General features: G+C 37.0%; 1 protein-coding gene across 1 annotated transcript; it reads right to left on the minus strand.

The window, feature by feature from the left end:
• Window positions 1-223: 223 nt before the first annotated feature.
• On the minus strand, window positions 224-2,382 carry LOC147858635 (pentatricopeptide repeat-containing protein At2g13600-like). Its single transcript, XM_087326441.1, has one exon. It carries the CDS (start codon window positions 2,315-2,317, stop codon window positions 449-451), a length of 1,869 nt encoding a protein of 622 aa, XP_087182567.1. The 5' UTR covers window positions 2,318-2,382; the 3' UTR covers window positions 224-448.
• Window positions 2,383-19,777: the final 17,395 nt, after the last annotated feature.

A 19,777-nucleotide genomic window follows, 5' to 3' on the forward strand; every position in this document is an offset into this window, starting at 1 on the left:
TTCCAAGAAAATCATATAGTGATGACATTCCTTTGTTTCATTGTGGTTCAAGAGTATCGTATATATAGCTTCAGTCAGATTTAAATGAATTCATAAAATTTCGTTCCATCATTTTGAAGGAGAATGAAGTTTCACCCATGTAAGTATGGATTTCAATTGAATATACATAAAATTACAATGTCCTGACTCCTCTCACAGATTCGTGGTGATTGCTCATATGGACTTCAATAAATAATATATATGTACATTAAAGAGTAATCAACAATTTTTTACATTCTAGCAGCTTGGGTTTGATCGCGCTTTCCTTTTCTTTCTGTCGAATATTTGGTATCGTAAGTGTCACTAATTCTGCCAGCAAATCACTTTCAAGATTTTCGTGTAGGTTGTGCATTTTGAAGCATTGTGTGAAGAAAATCAATTTATATTATCTACTCTAAACCTTTCTTACCTATCCACTCAGCAACTGTATCATGTGAGACAAAACAACATAAGGACCAGCTGTCCTACAATTCATGTTCAGCAAACGATAGGAAGCATTTTCTGCTTTAGCCACATCCATATGCATTCTGCATGCACCTAGTAAAGACATCCATGAAGAGATAGTGGGTACTATTGGCATACTCTCAATCAAATCCTCTCCTTCATCAAGCTTTCCAAGCCGTCCAAGCAAATCAATCATGCAGTTATAATGTTCCACAGTAGACCTGATACCATGTTCAAGTTGCATGGTAGAAAACAATAAACAGGCTTCAGTAATAAGGCCAGCATGGCTACATCCAGAAAGAATGTTATAGAATGTAAACCTGTCTGGTATAACACCTTCCCATGTCATCTGCATAAAGAGTAGTAGAGCATCTTTTCCTTTTCCATATAACGCATATGCTCCAATATAAACATTCCATGAAAATAGGTCTCGCTGAAGCATCTTATTGAATATTCTTTGAGCATCCTCAAGATGGCCACATTTAGCATACATATCAATGAGTGCATTTAACAGTAGAAGGTCAGAATCCATTGCAAAGATGATAATTTGACCATGAGCAAGTTGACCTTCTACCAAATCTACCTCGATAGCACAAGCAGAGAGGACAGATGCAAAGGTAGCAGGTGTAGGGCAAATAGGTTCTTCTACAATCAAGTGGAAGATCTCTAGTGCTTCTCGACAATGCCCATGCTGGACATAGGAAGCAATCATTGTATTCCAAGATATAATTGTCTTGAATTTCATTTTGTCAAATAGTTCACGAGCATCCTCTAAACTGCCCAACTTGCCATACAAAGTAACAAGGGCTGTAGATACTAGGGCATCTGAATCAAAGCCAAAGTAACAAGCATATCCATGTACTGAATAACCATCCTCTAGTTTGCGACATGCTTCAAGGATAGTCAAGAAACTAATGCAACTTGGGGTCACATGTTTCAACTGCATAAGCCAAAAAAATTCTAATGCTTTACTATATTCCCCATTCTGCACGTAAGTCGCAGCTACAGCATTCCATGTAACCACATTCTGTATATGCATTTTTTGAAACATTCTAATAGAACCATCTAAGCTTCTACATTGTCCATACATAGTCACAAGGGCAGTTCCTACATACACATCAGATTCGAATCCACTCTCTATGATTTCAGCATGCAGACGCTCACCTTTGTTCAGAAAGTCCTTGCTTACACATGCATCAAGAATGGTGACATATACAACTTTATCTGGTCTTATACCTTCCAAATGCATCGACTGAAAAAGATTTAACGCAAATAACATCTTTCCATGTGTTACACAAGCACCAAGCATCAATGACCATGAATATACATTCCGATGACGAATCTTTCGGAATACATCAAAGGAATCTTTGAAAGAACCACATTTGCTATACATCTGTACAAGAAGGTTCCCTAGAAATGTATCTGTGGCAAATTTGCTATGATACAGGATATGTTCATGGATCTTCTTACCTTCTTCCAGAGCTTCGTAATCACCACAGCTCCTTATGAGAGAAGCATATGAAGATCTATCTAAAGAAGCATCATTTGCAAGGTCCGATAAGCACGCTTCCATTTGGCCAATGTGTTCTTCATCAAAATCAGGTTCGCCTAAGACCACCTGTGATCTTCCCTTAAAACTTTTGTTATCAGGGATTCGAATCTCTGTAGCGTGTAGAAAACACGAAACCTGTGCTTTACATGGTAAAAAGGACAGCGATTCCTTTTTCTGACTTTGGAATGGAGAATCCACATTTCCGCTTGGGGAGGAGATATGAAGGTCGTGAGATCGGTGGCGAGCAGTGGCGACACAGTTGCAGGTAACTAGAATCGTCATCGAAACAGGTCGAATTCTGTGCCCGCCATCGCTATGGTGCAGAGAGAAACAGAGCAGGTTTAAACAATATAGGATCAAAAGTGTTTGTGTTGATAATGGTGTTTGTATACATATACATATGTACATACACATATATATACGGTATACCGTATACATATACATACCACATAAGTATATACGTATACGTATACATATACATATCCATTTACGTACACATTTACATGTACACACACAAATGCATGTGCGTACACATGCACAAATGTAATACTCTCTTTGGATGATCGTGAAGTTTGGCACATAACGCTCGAAGAGTCTCACATAATGTTAGAAATTTCACGTGCAACCTACGGTTTCACGGGATATGGCGTTTTACCACGTGTTGACTTCAATCGGTTGAATTGGGGGGCAATTGTAGGACCTTGACATGTAACCTGCGACTTTCTCCGATCTTGTAGCTTTACCACGTGTCGAGTCTGGTTGGAATGGTGGCAACATTAGGATGTTGACATGTAACCTCTGATTTCATCGAACATGTTTTTTTCCCTACTGCGTGCCAAGCATTGTTGGAATGGTAACTCTTCCAACTTGGTTGTCCAATGACATCCTACAACTTTTAATTGATTGTCCAAACGCACAAATGTAATTCATTTCCTTAAATCCGCATAATATTACGAAAAAGGTCATGTGTTTGTGTTTCTTGGCATGACTTGTTCACCGCCTCTTCCAAGAGAGTTAACATTTCGTCCAAATTGTAGTCTTACACTCGTCATTCCAACCCTTGAAAACTCTTCTTTAAAGAGACATTACTCTCCTCCAACTCATCTTTTAGATACTTATAGTTATAGGCATGACCATATAATATCCCGTGGTAAGTTGTATCGTAGCATTCTGTTAGAGCTTTATCCTAATATAAGCAAAAGATAAGGAAATATAAGATAGGAAAATAGAGAAGAGAGAGAAAGAAGGGTGCCGATCCACCCAACCACCCCCGAGCGAAGGGATCGAGATGGACTTGAGCCTCAATCCACGTCCCATACCACCGTCGTGGCATCAAGTCATACTTGATACTGGCACACTCGCTACAATAATTAATCACCACAAGATCAGAGTCTTGACGTAGTTGATAATGTATCAAATGAGGGTAGCTAGGCCTCATATTTATAGCTAGACCTAAGGCCCCATGCAAGTTCACACTTGGCCTTAATGGGTTGTCTCAATTCATAGGATTAAAAGTAATCCTCCCTTATTTACACTCTCGATTAGCCCTCACAAGTTATCCTCGTGTGTAGAATACTACAATACAACTTACCACAAAATAATATATGGTTGTGCCCGTAACACTTACACTATTCTTTGGTATTGCTTTTTATCAACACTTTTTAACACAAACCACATGCTATTATTGAGAGGTTGCAATTCTACAAAGATGTCGTGCCACCTTTAGTTATCAACACTATGTTGTTGTCAATGATCTAATTTTTCTACTCTTCAAGTCATTATGAGCTTCAAAATATTTGCTCCACTTAATCTCTTCAACATTGGTCTCATTCCATGTCTTGATGCCCATAAACTTTAGTGGACTTATGATTTTAAGGCAAAGTTGTTTCGGAATATGTTTATGATAATATTCATATATTATCATCGTAGAAAAACACTTGAAGTTCTACATACAAGTTTTCATGGTTCCGAGGATGGATTATTTGGTGTGGGGAAAAGTATACAAGGAATTAGGATGCAATATTGAACTAGATAGTTATGAAAGATGCTTCTTAATCGTTAGTGTTGCAACTTAAGGATCTATGAAGTTAGCTTAACTATAATTCAAATTAATTAGCAAATATAAAAGATAGTGGAATACATTTTAAGTAACAAAAATGATGTGCCAAAGAAGAAGAATGAATGAGTGGATTTTACCTAGTTTTTGTATTGTTTGAGAGTATCTCTTCCATGTCCTCTAGTGGAAGCTCTCTTAGTTTAAGTGCAGGCATTCTTCCTTCCTTATCATTTTCCTTGTTTTGAAGATCTACTAGGTATTTTATCTCTCTATTTTGATGTTTTTTCTCTTTTTCTTTTTTGATGAAACACACATTTGTGTTAATGAGTGTGTGGAAAACACCACAATTGAGTGGTCTCAAGTCTACACGGGTAGTGAGACATGATGAATTGCCAATAGGCAAGGCAATAACAACACTATGCGAATAATTTTGAAATGCTCCAATAAATAAAAATGGACTAACAATACCCCCCTTGCCTTTAATCATATATATGCTCTAACACCATGCCTACCATCAAAATATAAAAGCATTATGGATATCCCAATTATGATGCAATCTCCAATATCTATAAAAGAGGAAACACCTCATCACAACTAAAGGAACCAACTTGGAAGCACAAGATCTCATGTGGTAGATGGCTGAGCAACTACCAATTTGCCACCAAAGCCTTCTAACTAAAATAGGTAGTAGATGGGGTTGAGCTTCATCTACTCCAAGTGGATCACAAGTTAGGCTTTAGGAAAGGAAGGAGGCTAACTTTTTGTATGTGGAAGGCACAACTAAGATGGAGGATATAAAACATGTGCACCATGAGGAGGGATGTAAAAAAAAAACACAGAGAGCGATCTGAGTAGAGTGATCGTGATGTCAGTGACTACGCCCATGAGGAGATCTCGTGAATCATCCTATGGCATCTGTCCTGTTGTGGATCTCATGATAGATTTCGCTCCTTCCTACGAGGTGGAACAGAGCGTGCAGGCGGAGATAGATCCGTTGCAACAACTCTCGGTTGTGGTTCATGTGGTGGATGGCCACCCAAATAGAAGCGATATCCACCATCTTCTTCAAGCGTGATTCCATGCTGATTTAGAAAGAATCCTCGATATTCAGCTACTAGGACGAAACTGCTATCACTTGGAATTTGCATCAGAGGAGATGGTTCAAAAGTTGTTATGGCTAGGTTGCGTACAAATTAGAGGCCTTTGGTTGCAATTCCTGCGGTAGTTTCTCGATTTCAATATAGATTTGCTTAATTCGGTTGGTACATAAGGTTTGCTTTTTCAATTATGTTTCCTTCCTTACCTAAACAATGGTGTCCTGCTTTAAAAAACATCGCATCTATGATTGGCCCGGTTCTTGATGATGGGGAAGAGATCGATAGATTTAATGCCAATCGAATGAGTTTGCCAATTGTTAGAGTTTTGGGATCAAGGGATTCCATTTTACCTTCCTTCATTAAACTTCTTGCGTTGAGTAAGAACACCAAGGGAAGAATTCAAAAGGTTGTATATTCGGGCCTTCCCAACCAATGTTTTTCATGTGGCGCAGTGGGTCATTTAGCTAAAGATTGTGAGGTTAAAAATGAAACTATTCAACATAAGAACCCAACCACGCAAGAGGATAGTTGGGTAAAGGTGAGAAGAGGTAAACATAGTTTTGCAAGTGTGGATGTATGCAAAAGAAATGGTTGCCTACGGGTAATAAGTTTATATTGCTTTCTATTCCGAATATGGAGAAGGAACAAAATCATCTGGAAGGTGAGGGGGATGGTCAATCCTCTGCTAATTTTGTCGAAGATGTTATTGTTAGGGATTTGCAATTAATCATGTTTGTATGTCATGATGATCCCCTACATCAGGATAATAATAAGGTAGCGGAGCAAAATCTCATTATCACTAACCTAGAGACTATAGAGGAGTCTCACTGGTTGGTGCCGAAGGCAATGGACTTGTAATCAGATGTTAGGATGCATTTAGAATTTAAAGGTTGTATAATGAGATCAAGAGCTAAGAGCATGGTTGTCATTGGTGGTAGTACATGTGTAAATCATGAGGAAGAACATACTCGATTGAGCATACATAAGTCCATTGTAAACAAATCCACTAATAATATGGTTGCTAAAGGCTTGAGAATTTTGACACAAGCATGTAAGCTGAAGAAACCTTCCAGGGAGAGTAAAAGTAAGGTTAAAAAACAATTATTATTAACATATGGATAATTTTGCAGTCCTATCATGGAATGTACAAGGATTAGGAGGTGCTTTATGTAGAAGAATCAAGGCTAGAATACGTAGGGAACTTCATAAATTTCAGGTTGGAAGTTGTGATTTGATTATGTTACAAGAACATCATTTAGATGCGAGTAAAATACACTCTTATGGTAATATGCTTCGTGGTGATTGGAGGTATTATTGGATTCTGGCATGTGGACAATCGGAGAATAAATGCGGTGTATGTATGATTCTTAGTGATAAATGGATGCAATTTGTTCTTCATTACCAACAAGTGGTGGAAGGAAGGGCTCATTATCTACTCCTTAAATTAATGATGTTGTTTGGGGTTTTTTGAACATTTATGCCCCAAATGATAGGGGTGCTCGTATGGGTTTTTGGACACAAATTATCCAATAATTGCCGCATGTTGATCATTGGTGCATGGACGGTGATTTTAATATGATTGAGGCCGCAGGGGATAGAGTGGGTTGTTCTAGTGTTGTTCTGATAGGCTCTATGATTGACGTCGTGGGAGAGCTTATGCTTCATGTTGAGGATACAAGATGCTTGGCACCTCCCCTCATTTCATAGACTTAGTGACTCATTACAATATTCTAGATCGGATAGGCGTCAATTAGGGGTTAATCTATCTCGGTTAGATAGGATATATGTAGATGATTATTTTAATGATATCGGAGGAGAAGTTGGGATTATTGGGGGTTCTCTATTTTCTAACCATGCTCCAGTGATTTTGAAGTTGCTTAGGATTAAAAAACATAGAAGGTTTTCCGCTAAAATTCATATATCCCTGTTTTTGAATGATATTTTTAGAAGTCAAGTTTTGGGTATATGGAATTATGAGATGGGAGCTCAACTATCTAAAGTTTCTAAGGTACAAAAGGCTTTATATTTAATTGTTGAATTTTTTAAGGATAAAGCGTTGTTGCAATTACAAGAGGCCAAACAAAAGATGCTAGCTTCTAGGCGGACGATTATTGCTCTTCAAAAACTACAGGAGAATAACCTACGGGCTATGTGGGTTGAAGCTGAATTGCATCGAACACTTGCTGAGATGCAACAAATTGAGGATGTTATAGCTCAACACAAATTTTGTGCATCCTCAACGAATTGGTCTCATCTCGCAGATAAGGTTAATGCTGATTTTTTTCGTGCAAATAAAATTGGCCATACTAAGAATGTAATGAGGCAATTAGAGAGTGAGGATGGATCATTAACATCAGATGATGTTGAAATGAGGAGAATTGCCTCAGACTGTTATAAAGCTTTGCTAATTAGGCAATCATTTACGCATGAGCAAGTGGCCTTAAGATCTACATTATGGTGTGTGATGAAGAAGAAAGTTAATCTTTCTATGGCTAATGAATTAGTTGAACCTTTTAATGTTCATGAGGTGTATGCTGCAATTACGGCCTTAGGTAAGAATGTATGTCCTGGCATCGATGGTTTTCCTCCTGAATTTTTTCTTTGCTATTGGGATCACATTGGAATCAGTGTAACTGAAGCCTTACAAGAGGTTTTTACTTTGGGTGATATGCCTTCTCAATGGAATGCAGGGTTAATTTTTTTTATTCCTAAATTGGAGGGGGTAGTAGTTGACATTAAGAAGTGGCGGCTGATAACTATTTTGAATACTATCTATAGGATTTATTCTAAAGGCCTTGCTTTACGTATGCAACCTTTATTAAATGATATTATTCGTAAATCGCAAATGGGTTTTATGCAATAGCGTTCTATTTTTTATAATATTTTCATGTTCTGGGAGCTTACAGCTTTGACAAAAGAGAAGGATGTTGACCTAGTGGTGTTATTGTTGGACTTTGAAAAGCCATACGATAGAGTTGATTGGTCTTTCCTTGAGGAAGTTATGTTACAACTAAGATTTCCAATGGCTTGGGTAGTGGCGGTAAGAGCCTTATATAAGAATGCGACTAGCTCCGTATATGTGACGGGAGAAGTTGATGGTCCCTTCTCTATTTCAAGGTCGGTTAGGCAATGATGTCCATTGGCCCCTTTCCTATACTTATTAATAGATGAGTCTTTTCATGTGTATTTTAATAATCACGCCTTAAGAATTAAACAGTTGCAATGGGGATTCGATTATAAGCAAGTGCTTGATAATGAATTTGTTGATGATAAAGCTTTATATGTGGATGGGGAGGAACAGAATTTGCGTAATGTTCAATGTGTGGTGTAAGAATTTTGTGAGCTATTCGGTGTTGTTATAAATTGGAATAAATCCATTGGAATCAAAATGAAGAATAATAGAGTTTCACATTGGTTGCCCCATCCGGATTTTCATTGGCTTCAACATGGGAGGTCAATACGATATCTTTGTTGTCAAATTGGTGTTGGCATTACTCATGATCAACTTATTTCCCCCTTGTTGATGTCATTGTAGAGGAAATTGTTGTTTTGGTCTTCGAGACATTTATCATTGGCTAGAAGAATTGTAATTGCTAATCAAGTGCTTCTGTCTTCGATGTGGTATATCCTCTCATCTTGGTTGTTTTCAATATCTGTTCTCTCTCAGGTACAGAGGCTTGTCCACAATTTCTTATGGGGTGCATCTTATGTAAATGCAAGATCTAAAGGTGCGTGGAAAGTAATAATATCTCCTCCTCACGAGGGCAGATTAGGGTTGATAGACTCAATGTTACAATGTAGAGCATTACTTAGGAAATTTGTTGCGAGAAGTATGTTGCCAGGGAATGAACCATGGAAGTTGATAGACCCAATGTTACAATGTAGAGCATTACTTGGGAAATTTCTTGCGAGAAGTATGTTCCCAGGGAATGAACCATGGAAGTTGATAGACCTAATGTTACAATGTAGAGCATTACTTCGGAAATTTGTTGCGAGAAGTATGCTGCCAGGGAATGAACCATGGAAGTTGATAGACCCAATGTTATAATGTAGAGCATTACTTGGGAAATTTGTTGCGAGAAGTATGTTGCCAGGGAATGAACCATGGAAGTTGATAGACCCAATGTTACAATGTAGAGCTTACAATGTAGAGCATTACTTGGGAAATTTGTTGCGAGAAGTATGTTGTCAGGGAATGAACCATGGAAGTTGCTACTTCATGAACGTATGAAGGAATTGGTTCCATGTAGAGGTGGACATTGGAAGCGAAATGTGAGGTGGTGGTTTGTGCATGAGGATATGCCTTTGACTTCTACTTTCACTTCTAATAAAAAATTTAACTCTTTGTTAAGAGCTTAGAAAAGTTTGTTGCCTAATCTTGTGCATGAACATCCTATATGGGAGGACGAGTGGAAAAGGCAACCAATTTGTTGGAACCCCTTGATTAAGGATGATTATGGTAATATGTTGGGAAGAAGGACAAGATTAAATTGGGCGGCGGTTGATGAGGCATTTGCAGCTAATGTTGGTACTTGGTTAACCTTTAATTAATCCTCTAGGGATGTTAAGGAACAAGTTTTGAAATCAATAAGAGGTGGTACGTTAATGTTCCAAGCGATAAGTAACGCTTGTAATAGGATTTTGCCTTCTTCTTTTAATTCAAACCATGTATGGTACGGGGCATTCTCTTCTTTTAATGTCTTGATTGGAGCAAGAGCCTATACATCTAATGAATCCTTCTTAGCATATATAACAGTTTCAGAGGGAAAATTGCAATTGGTCTCTATGGAGGATGATCTTCTCAATTTAGTGGAATGGAAACCTATTAGGGTGGTAGCAAAAACAGGGAAAGTATGTATTATTGATCCCCATCTTGAAAAAGTAAACCCTTGCTGGGATATTTGGGTTTGTGATAGTAAGCCCTTATTAGAGTTAGAGTGGGATCCGACGGAATGGTGGTGGAGAGATGCTAATGGTAAGATGGTTTCTTTCTTTGACTACTCCATAAAATTAGGTAGGGAATTCCAACGAAGGAGGAATGTAGTTATGCCAGCTGCAGCTAAGGTATGGTTAAATAATAATATTCCTATGCATTCAGTATTGGCATTTTGAAATGGTTGTGGACTCTCTACAGATTCATCGCAAAATCATTACATTTAGATGGTTATATGTTCACTACGCACTTCCAGTCTTGGAATGAATGCATAGGGAAGAGGGAACCAAAACTTCCTCTTTTTGTGGGCTTCACTTGGAATCAATGCAACATGTCTTATGGAATTGTATGGCCACATGTTCTGTTTGCAAACGTATGTTGCGCCTCATTGATGTTGCATATGGACCTAATGTGATTACATAGGGAAATGTCTTTTGGGTGGACGTAAATGTGGATAAGCATAATTATGAAAGGGAAAAGATATTATTTACCCTTCAAACTAGGGGAAGGCAAGTTAAGGACATACCATACTCAGTATGGGCTACGATATCATTGATGGTTCTATGGAATATTTGGATAGATCGACGCAAAAATGTGTTTCAGCAAATAAAGCAAATATCTTGTTCATTGTGTGAAGGAAATTTGGTCGATGCTTCTCTCAATTTTAAAAGGTCAATATGACTCCTTCACAGGTAATGAAGATATGATTTTTATGAAACAACAATCCTTTAAAGGCAAATGGAAGGATTTGTTAGTTTTTGTGGAGAGAAATGACAAAATGAATTGGCAATATGTACCCCCGCGATGGTTGTTTCCTCCATAGGTGGATGTTGGTGTCAAGTATGACATAATGGGGATATCTTACCCGCCACTACATTGTATTATTATATGTGTTGTATATCCTTTTTGGATTGGTATTGGAAAATATGGTGTAGTTTAAATTAAAAAATTAAAAAATAGCATGTGCACCATGAGATGGCATGGACATGAGCAATGAGCTTTGTCATCTTGTGTCCAAAATGGAATTGGCCCCAAAGATGCTCATGTCAAGTCTATTGCTAAAAAATGATGAAGCATCAACTATTACTCCCATGATAAGTTACGAAGTTGATGCACCCATGTTACCCCCTTTAATACAAAGCTCACCCACATTGTCCCACGAATATGATTGGCCATAAAGATGTTGAGACTATTGCTCAAAAATGTCATTTGACATAAAGATGCTCAAGTTGAGACTATTGCTCAAAAATGATGAGCCATCAAGTATTCCTCCCATGATAAGTTCAAAAGTTGATCCACCCATGCTAACCCCCTTAATACAAACCTCACTCCCGAGTCCCACCAATGTTGAACAAAGTCATAAAAGATGAAATCATCCCATCCCACACATCGTTGAGCTCTCGCCCCCATCTTAGCTTCACACCTGCTATTTGTCGATGCTTGGAATTTGTTGTGACACAAGGCATATATGTGAAACAACTTATCTCTACATATACTTAGCAATGTCAAAGAAATCGTGGAAAATCGTGGTAACCCTTGTCAACATTATATATTTACAATTCTTTAAATGATAGTATGATATAATGAAGTTTTGTTGTGGAATCAAAGAAATTTGGTCCATTCATGTGTATATCTAAATGAAGGTTCTAAAATAGTGTGTAATTTTATTGTATGGTCTAAATCCTATTAGAATAAAATTGTGTTAAAATTATGTGTGCGAATGTAATTTACATTGACAATGCTATCTACAATCTATTAATTTGGAAGAAAAGCCAGTTGTATTGATTCAGAGCTAAAAAGTTAAACATTCAAATTTCGACCCACAAGAACAAACACCACGCATGACAACTCTACTTATGACATAAGTAGAAGACGATAGTTAAATTTAGAATAATGTAGAATTCAAAATGTATCCATGAGATAAGTGGGGAGGTAAGAATTCTAGTTAGATTTAGTGTAGTGTCGAATTCAAAATGTCCCTTGAAATAAGTGGAGAGTTAGAAATCCAGTTAAATTTAGAAAAATGTTGCCTTGAAGTCAGTAGAGGATTCTAGTTAGAACTCTAGTTAAATTTAGAGTGGTGTAGAAATCCCAAGATACCCTTGCATTAACAAATCATAGTTAGAACTCCAATTGAATTTAGAGTGTTGTAGACTCCCAAGCATTATTATCGTTTCATCGATAGAGAACACTAGAGAGTGGGGAGCCTAGAGAGGCCTTAGCCAATTAGTTTGAGACATGTGAACTTGATCCAAAATGGGTTGATCCCCAAATGCACAAAATGGAGATTATATGACAAATCACATTACCAAGTTCCAACTATGATAGAGATCAATTATAGCGATGTTATTAAAATATGCTTATGTTTATAGAATCTCAAAAACTATGCGTGGCCAAGCTCTATGCACCTAATCATGTGAAATTTAAGGTTAAGTGCATCATTAAAGTATCAAAACCAATAAGTTGAGATTATGGATTTTAGTTTCTAGTAATTAAGGAACAAGGTTTTTTACTTGTTATTTGTAGTATGCACGTGACATATACCTCTTATATGATTCTCTGTTTGATAAATGAGCAATCATGGAGAACTTACTTAGTTGAAAAATAAATTAGAATATGTAAGAAAAACATGCTCCATGATTTCTATTTCTATCTCCCTTATTCATTAATTACCATTGCATTAAAGGCCAATGATATTCATTATGCCTCTTTATATTGCATTATGGAAAAGAAAACAGAATTGTCACTCTTGTAAAGCTATTTTTGAGGCATAAGCTATTGGTGGGAATGAACTCAAATTAATATTCTAAAATATCTTTATATTGAAAACACAACATCAAACTCATGAGACTTTAAAAGCATTTTTAGAAGCAAACCATTGGTGTGAATGAACTCAAACTAAATGCGTGAAGCATTTCTATGATAGAAACACAAACCAAACTCAATGTCCCACTTAATGTTTTCAAGCATAAAAAGACTATTGTTATAGTGTCATGCTTGTTAGAGTATTGTTCTCAAATACATGTTCTATGTAATGTATGACTTTATATGCCTTAAAATAACATTTAATATAGTCAAGAGAACAAAATAGATATCATGATCAGGGGTTAACTTTTTAGAAACTCTCTTCGAGATCAAAGTTTAGAGTCAACGAAATGGATGGCAATTGTACTATTATTTCCCTAGAACAAGCGCAAAAGTAATTGGTCTACAAAATTTCCATGAAAATGGCAAGTTGTCATTATTAAAGCTATGACAAGGAAATCCAAAACTTTACTTAGACCAATGAAGTCATTATTCTTGATAAAGATGTGTAATCTCATCTTAATCAATTGATGGCACAGTTTGAAATTTAGATATGTGCTTGCACTTCACTTTTTCATCATAACTTGGCGTTGCCAAATTGAGTTATGTTTTTATAGATGCCTTCGAAGTAGCGGGGTAAGAAACGTTTTGGTGACACAAGTTGGTCTATTACCTTCATAAATAAGGACTAGTTGCTTTATAGGTATCAAGAAGACATTAGGTTAAAGGATATTATGCCCATGAAAACGCAAGTTTGAATTTAATGCCCCTTCGAACCTTATCGACAATCTAAACATTAGATGGTTATCATGAATTTTTGGACTTATCATGCTTGTCAGGATCAAGTCAAACGACACGTATATTTACAAAGATGCAATCCCTATTTTGAATTTACCATGATTTTGAGAGAAACGAAAAAATGTTATTGGTTTCATATTATTTGATATATATATTGTAATAGGAACAAGAAAACTTGATGAATAATGGTGAGATAATTGTGCTTGTTGAAAGTCAAACATGCATTTAGAATATGTTGGAATGCACGTTTTATTATTGAATCACGTTGCTTAACTTTTCTAATACACACACTAACTTTGTAACATAGATCTCGAAAGTGAAACTTTCAAGTTTTATAGACAAAACATTTTAAGCCTTTTTTAGCTCATAAGCAAAGAAGTTGGTGCATGTCAATCAATTTAAAACCCATTATGCATTTCTTATAACATTATTTATGAGTTGGCTTTGATATTTTTATCCCATGACCAATCACTTTTAGGTTGAAGGTTGTGCATATGGAAATGTTAAACATCAAACTTCGAAACAAGGTAGAAAACTAGTTGAAATTAATTGATGCATGTATTAAGGTTCAAGTCAGGGTGACTCAATCAATGGGTTCACATGTTATTAACGCTTAACAATTGCAACATTGTAGATTATTTGGGACATCTTATAATAAGATTGGTGTTTAATGAAATGAGATTAGTATCATTGTCTACTAGGAATCTCTCTCTTTCGCATGCAAACAACAACAATATCTTATTAACTTGTATTGCATACTTTAATTTAGTTCCTATTGTGGCTAGGAGGTGATATTGTTGATGCACGTGCATTGTCCATATCAAAATTTATCCCCGATGACGGTGATTTCACTCATTATGGATGCATAAAATGATTCCACTAATGCCTCCACCTTCATTGAGAAGCTATAGAAAAAACCATTATTAAATTCAGTATGTTTTCATGTTCCAAGCCTGTGTATGTTGTAAATTCTAGGATCACCAATGTTTAGATTCCAAATACTCTAAAGAAAACATATGTGTGATGTGTCAACATGTTGCAATTTGTATCTCAAGAGCAACCTATACATGATGATGCCCACAATAATCAATTGTCTAGATATCTTGTTAACCCTCATGACATGATAATTTCTAGGCTCATAAGCAAAGAAGTTGATAATTTTTCTAAAGCCACCATGTTGCCCCTCACTCATACAAAATCTATTGTTACCACGAGGTATTTTGATTAGTTTTGTAAAATTAAGGGTATTTGGATCATTTTAGTAAGCGTACGGTAGTTTAATAAATGTCTAAGAACTTAGAGCCATTTTGACGTTTTCACAAATTTAGATATTGTTAAGAAACATTATAGTTCAATGTGATAAAAAAACATAACCAAATGAAGAAATTGTCAAAGGAATCAATTTAAAATGAGTGGATACGCTCCTAAGTGATATTGACTTCTTTCGACAAACTATTTGGGAATCATAAGAGATCTTTAGAGATACAATTGCATATCCAAATCCAACTTTCTAGAAAAAAGCAACTACAAACTACAAGAAGGAATAGGAAACTATTTACAACTACAGAAAACCATGTCCTAGGATTGTGAATGTTTCAATTTGCACGTTAATCATATGACAATATTAGGAAATTTAAGGTGACATTTATCAAAGTTATGTTAAATGCATGGAAACTAGTTCAATGTGAAATGAATCCACAGTGATCTAGCCGATGAATCAATTTGCTTTGTTTATTTTACTACAATGTATCTTCTTTTAAATCAAGCCAACAAAAAAACTAACCAATTGGAAGGTCAAAATAGATGACTTAGATGGACATAAAAGTTAGTTTGATCAACGGGGGAACTTATTTATGGAACATACATGCAAAAACATTCAATTTTGTAGTAAAATACAATTTAGCACAAGAATACTATAATACGGAAGGTTTTCATTTGTCACATTCTACATTTCTCATGAGAGGTGCCAATATGATCGATGCGAGTGTGTACAGTTTATCAAGCACTTTTATCTTTATTGAAGATAAGACCCCCATCAATCTACAATATATGAGGAAAAGGGCCATGCATGAATAGTAGCCCCCAAAGGTAGGATACTATACAATAATTTTGTGAGCGTCCTCGATGCTTGGAATGAATAGAATTAACATTAACATGGATCCAACCATTATGCTATTTGCGAGGACATTCTTGACAATATCTTTTTGACTTTGGATCAATGGTAATATGTAAAAAAGACGAACACAAAATCTACAAATTCAAATTCGTACGTGACAAATTGTATGGTTTTGGTTACAACAGCTATGTGTGGACTTTGAGGAAAGGTTTGAGAAAATAATAATTCTAAGTCCATTCAAATGTAGTACTTTATCTTCGCCTTCTTCTTTTCTTGATCCTCCACTATCATATGCATGTGTGAGTTTTCAAAAAAAATGTTATTAAAGTTATGCATATGCAAGTGCTTTTTTCATAGTGACATGTTGACCTATGGTGTGGATCAGGGAAAGGTCTACAATGGAATGTAGAAAAGAAAACACCAATGAACCATGTAGAGAGAGGTTCCACATTCTTCAACCTCCACAAAGGAGATACATACACTCAAACAATAAAACACAGAGCAAACACTTAACCACAATTTATTTTCACCCTAGTTAAAAATGATGACTTGGGTTAATGTTGAAATTTATTTTGCAATGATGTGATTTAGATGGCTATGGAAGTTTCGCATTCCTAGAGACAGATTAGGCCAAAATATAGAGGAGAGATATGGACTATTTATCAGGCTTTAGTTATCATAGGCTCCATGGCATAAAGGAAGAGAATCCACACAAAGGAGTACAACGCATGTGAATACAAAGGCCATATGCCACTTCATGTTTTTATAAGCATGTGTGCATGTTCATTAAATAACCTAAGTTTAGTTTTATTCTTATTGGGTCATTGAAGAAGACATGCATAACATCATCCCTAGAAACAAGATTATGATGTTAAAATGTCTACATCATTGAATGACTACAGTCGACAACATTATTGCACGTCCAAGATCTTGTTTGATGAATTTTTATTGATTTGCCATCGGTGGACATTGGATGATGGGAACGTGCCATTCACATGTGAGAGCAACAACATAATATATTAGACTTGTGATGGCGAGGATTTTAAAGGTCCAATATTTTTGTTGAAGGGGGGTCAATTTGATCAAACTAATATTGCATTGTTTTTAGGATAATTAGTCTAATAATAGATTGAGCTCTCGATTGTAACTAAAAATCAATGTCTATCGATTTCAAAAGAGGGTTGTTTTCATAGGAGATATTGCAAACCATACATAAATGTACAATGCTCGCTAATGTAACACAATTACTAATTACATCATTCTTAACTATGTGGACACTTGGTTGTGCATCCCTCCCTGTTGGAGTCTTTAGTTAAAACCTAGGTTGTTGAAAACTTAAGTAAATCTCACCTCATTTGTTGGTCACTCCATGTTTCAAGGTATTGTTGATTCTCATGGTAAACCAAGTTTAATTCAACATTTTGTTCAAATTATAGACACATGGACTAAAATGTCTATGTGTGCCACCATTGGACACAAGAGAAAGTGTTCCGAGCTCTTTTACGACACTTGGAAAAAGAATACTTAAGCGAAAAAAGCAAGGGAGTGTACCACGGTGGTTGAAAAACCTAGAACTTTTTAGCTTGACATTGGGGCCTATCACCCACAAGCTAGTTAAGTTAGCATTGAACTTTTTTATTACCTTTATTTATTTGTTTGTTTGAACCTTAGGCAATAGAATCAATCCGGCAAAAGTAAATTATGCAAGCAAAAGAGTTTGGTCATACATCTTACAATTAACGCGTGTCACGTTGAGCCTCAGGGTCATGTATGGCTTGTGAAAGGCCATGGAAATATGTGAAGGAGATCGAGCGTACTTAGGAAGGAGGGGGTGGGTGAAAATGTTTTTTTTCGGGTCGTGTGACACATTGGGAGGCTAGTCGCAAAAGAGCCTAAAAGGAAGTGCGCATGTATCGAGGGGGAAGGGGGGGGGTGCTGCAATGTGCATGGGACGACGAGGATATATATAAACACAAGAAGCTACCGGGGGTGTGTGTTGTGTGGTTTTCTGTGACAATGCGCAAAGGTGATGTCTGAGGGGATGAGTGAGGCGCATGCATGCATGCATGGCGACAAAAAGACGAGGGAGCGTAGTGTAGGCATGGGGGGTTATATATATGGGCATGGGCAAGGTGTGTGCGCGTGGGACGACGAGAACCCGTGGAATGATGGGCAAATCATTGCAAGTTTGCATGGATGGGGTGGTGGGAAATGGGTGACCAATGCCCAACGCTCAATGTATGCATATATGCATGCATGCATGCATGCGACAGAGCCTTGGGTTTGAAGAAAAGCACAAAACACTTTTCGAAAAACAGAAAAGAAGAGAGAGGGAGAGAGAGAGAGAGAGAGAGAGCAAAAGTGCAATGATGAAGATAGGCAAGAAGGAAGGGGACACGTGAATGAGAGAGAGAGAGAGAGAGAGAGAGAGAGAGAGAGAGAGAGAGAACATGGGTGACAGGAGGCCGTTTCACACGCTCTAGGCCCCTGGCCCTGGCCCTGGCCTAGGGAGGAGAGTGGAGAGACCCAACGGCACCATGACCACACACCCCCCCCCCCCCCACACTTACACTTACTTACACACACACACATCACAGAGCTATGGCGGCCACATCTACCAACGCCTGCACACACACATACATGTACCATACACGCCGACATCCCATTCAGTACCATACATCTGTCTCTGCACATTTTATTATATGCACCCATGGGCCATCATCACATAGCATAGCATAACATAGCATACATATACACATAGGATAGATAGCATATGCCATAGACGTGCATGCATGCATGCATGCATGTGCGCGCGCGCGTCTATGCTATATATCTATCTATCTATCTATCTATGGGCCTGCCAAAAACAGTGCAAAAATTTGATTTAAATATATGTCATATATATCTATCTAATATATATAATATTATTATCATGAGCGTAAGTGTATGTACTTGGTTTTCTGTTTTGTTGTTGTTGTTGTTGTTGTTTTGTGTTCCTGGATTTAATTATCCCAAAAAAATCCATCAATCAAATTGATTTTTCTATTTAATTCTTGCCAAATTGCAATACTTTTGTTCCTTGTTTTTTTTGACACAGCCTTCCATGCTGATTCTTTTTTGGTTTTATTACTTTGATTTAATGTTTTGGTTTTGTTTTTTTTCACCTGGCCCATTCAAATCCCCTCCCCCCACCTCTCCACCTCTCTCTCCAAATTTATCAATCCATCCATCCATGTATGGCATGGCATGGCATGGCATGACATCCATCCATCCATCCATCATATATGAATGGCATGGTATGGCATGGCATGGCATGGCATCCATCCATTCATTGCAGTAACATCTAATAATGAATGGCATGAACAGAACAGAACAGAACACTCTCAATTTATGTATATCATATTTATATGCACATGTCTCCTTTTGTTTCCATATATAGTAAGACAGAGAGTGGGGTAGAGGGCTCTCCAAAATTATGCTCAATCAATGCTCTCTTTCTCTCTCTCATCTTCCTTCTGATGATCATTGATAGTGTGCCTGTGTAAAAAATAAATAAAAGCATAGCCAGTAAGGAAAAATGTCATGGTTATAATTGGTAAAACGAATGAAATATGAAGGAAAAGGAAGGAATTAGGGCTGGGGTTGTTTTCCTTCTTCTTCTTCTTCTTCTGGCTATGGTTATGGTGTGTGTGGTCCAGCAATCAATCAATCCTACCCATCATTTATTTTAGCTGTTATAAACACCCTTCCCCACTTTCTCTCTCTCTCTCTCTCTCTCTCTCCCTCCAAATACATATGAAATTTCATGAACAAAACGCAGAGAAGGCTCTTCTTTTCAATTTTATCCTCTGTTCTTGTTTGTTTGCTCTGTTTTCATACATATCCTCTCTGTTGCTCTCTCTCCCTAATCTTGCAGTTCCCCCCTTCATTCACCCTT

This window comes from Azolla caroliniana, unplaced genomic scaffold, assembly GCF_043228905.1.
Source record: "Azolla caroliniana isolate FFs.n. ecotype wild unplaced genomic scaffold, voAzoCaro1.0.p SCAF_10, whole genome shotgun sequence".
NCBI classification, from domain to species: Eukaryota; Viridiplantae; Streptophyta; class Polypodiopsida; order Salviniales; family Salviniaceae; genus Azolla; species Azolla caroliniana.

What these genes read in the sequence shown, in the direction of transcription:
- LOC147858635 (XM_087326441.1), bottom strand. Translation starts at nt 2,317, where the DNA reads ATGACGATTCTAGTTACCTGCAACTGTGTCGCCACTGCTCGCCACCGA.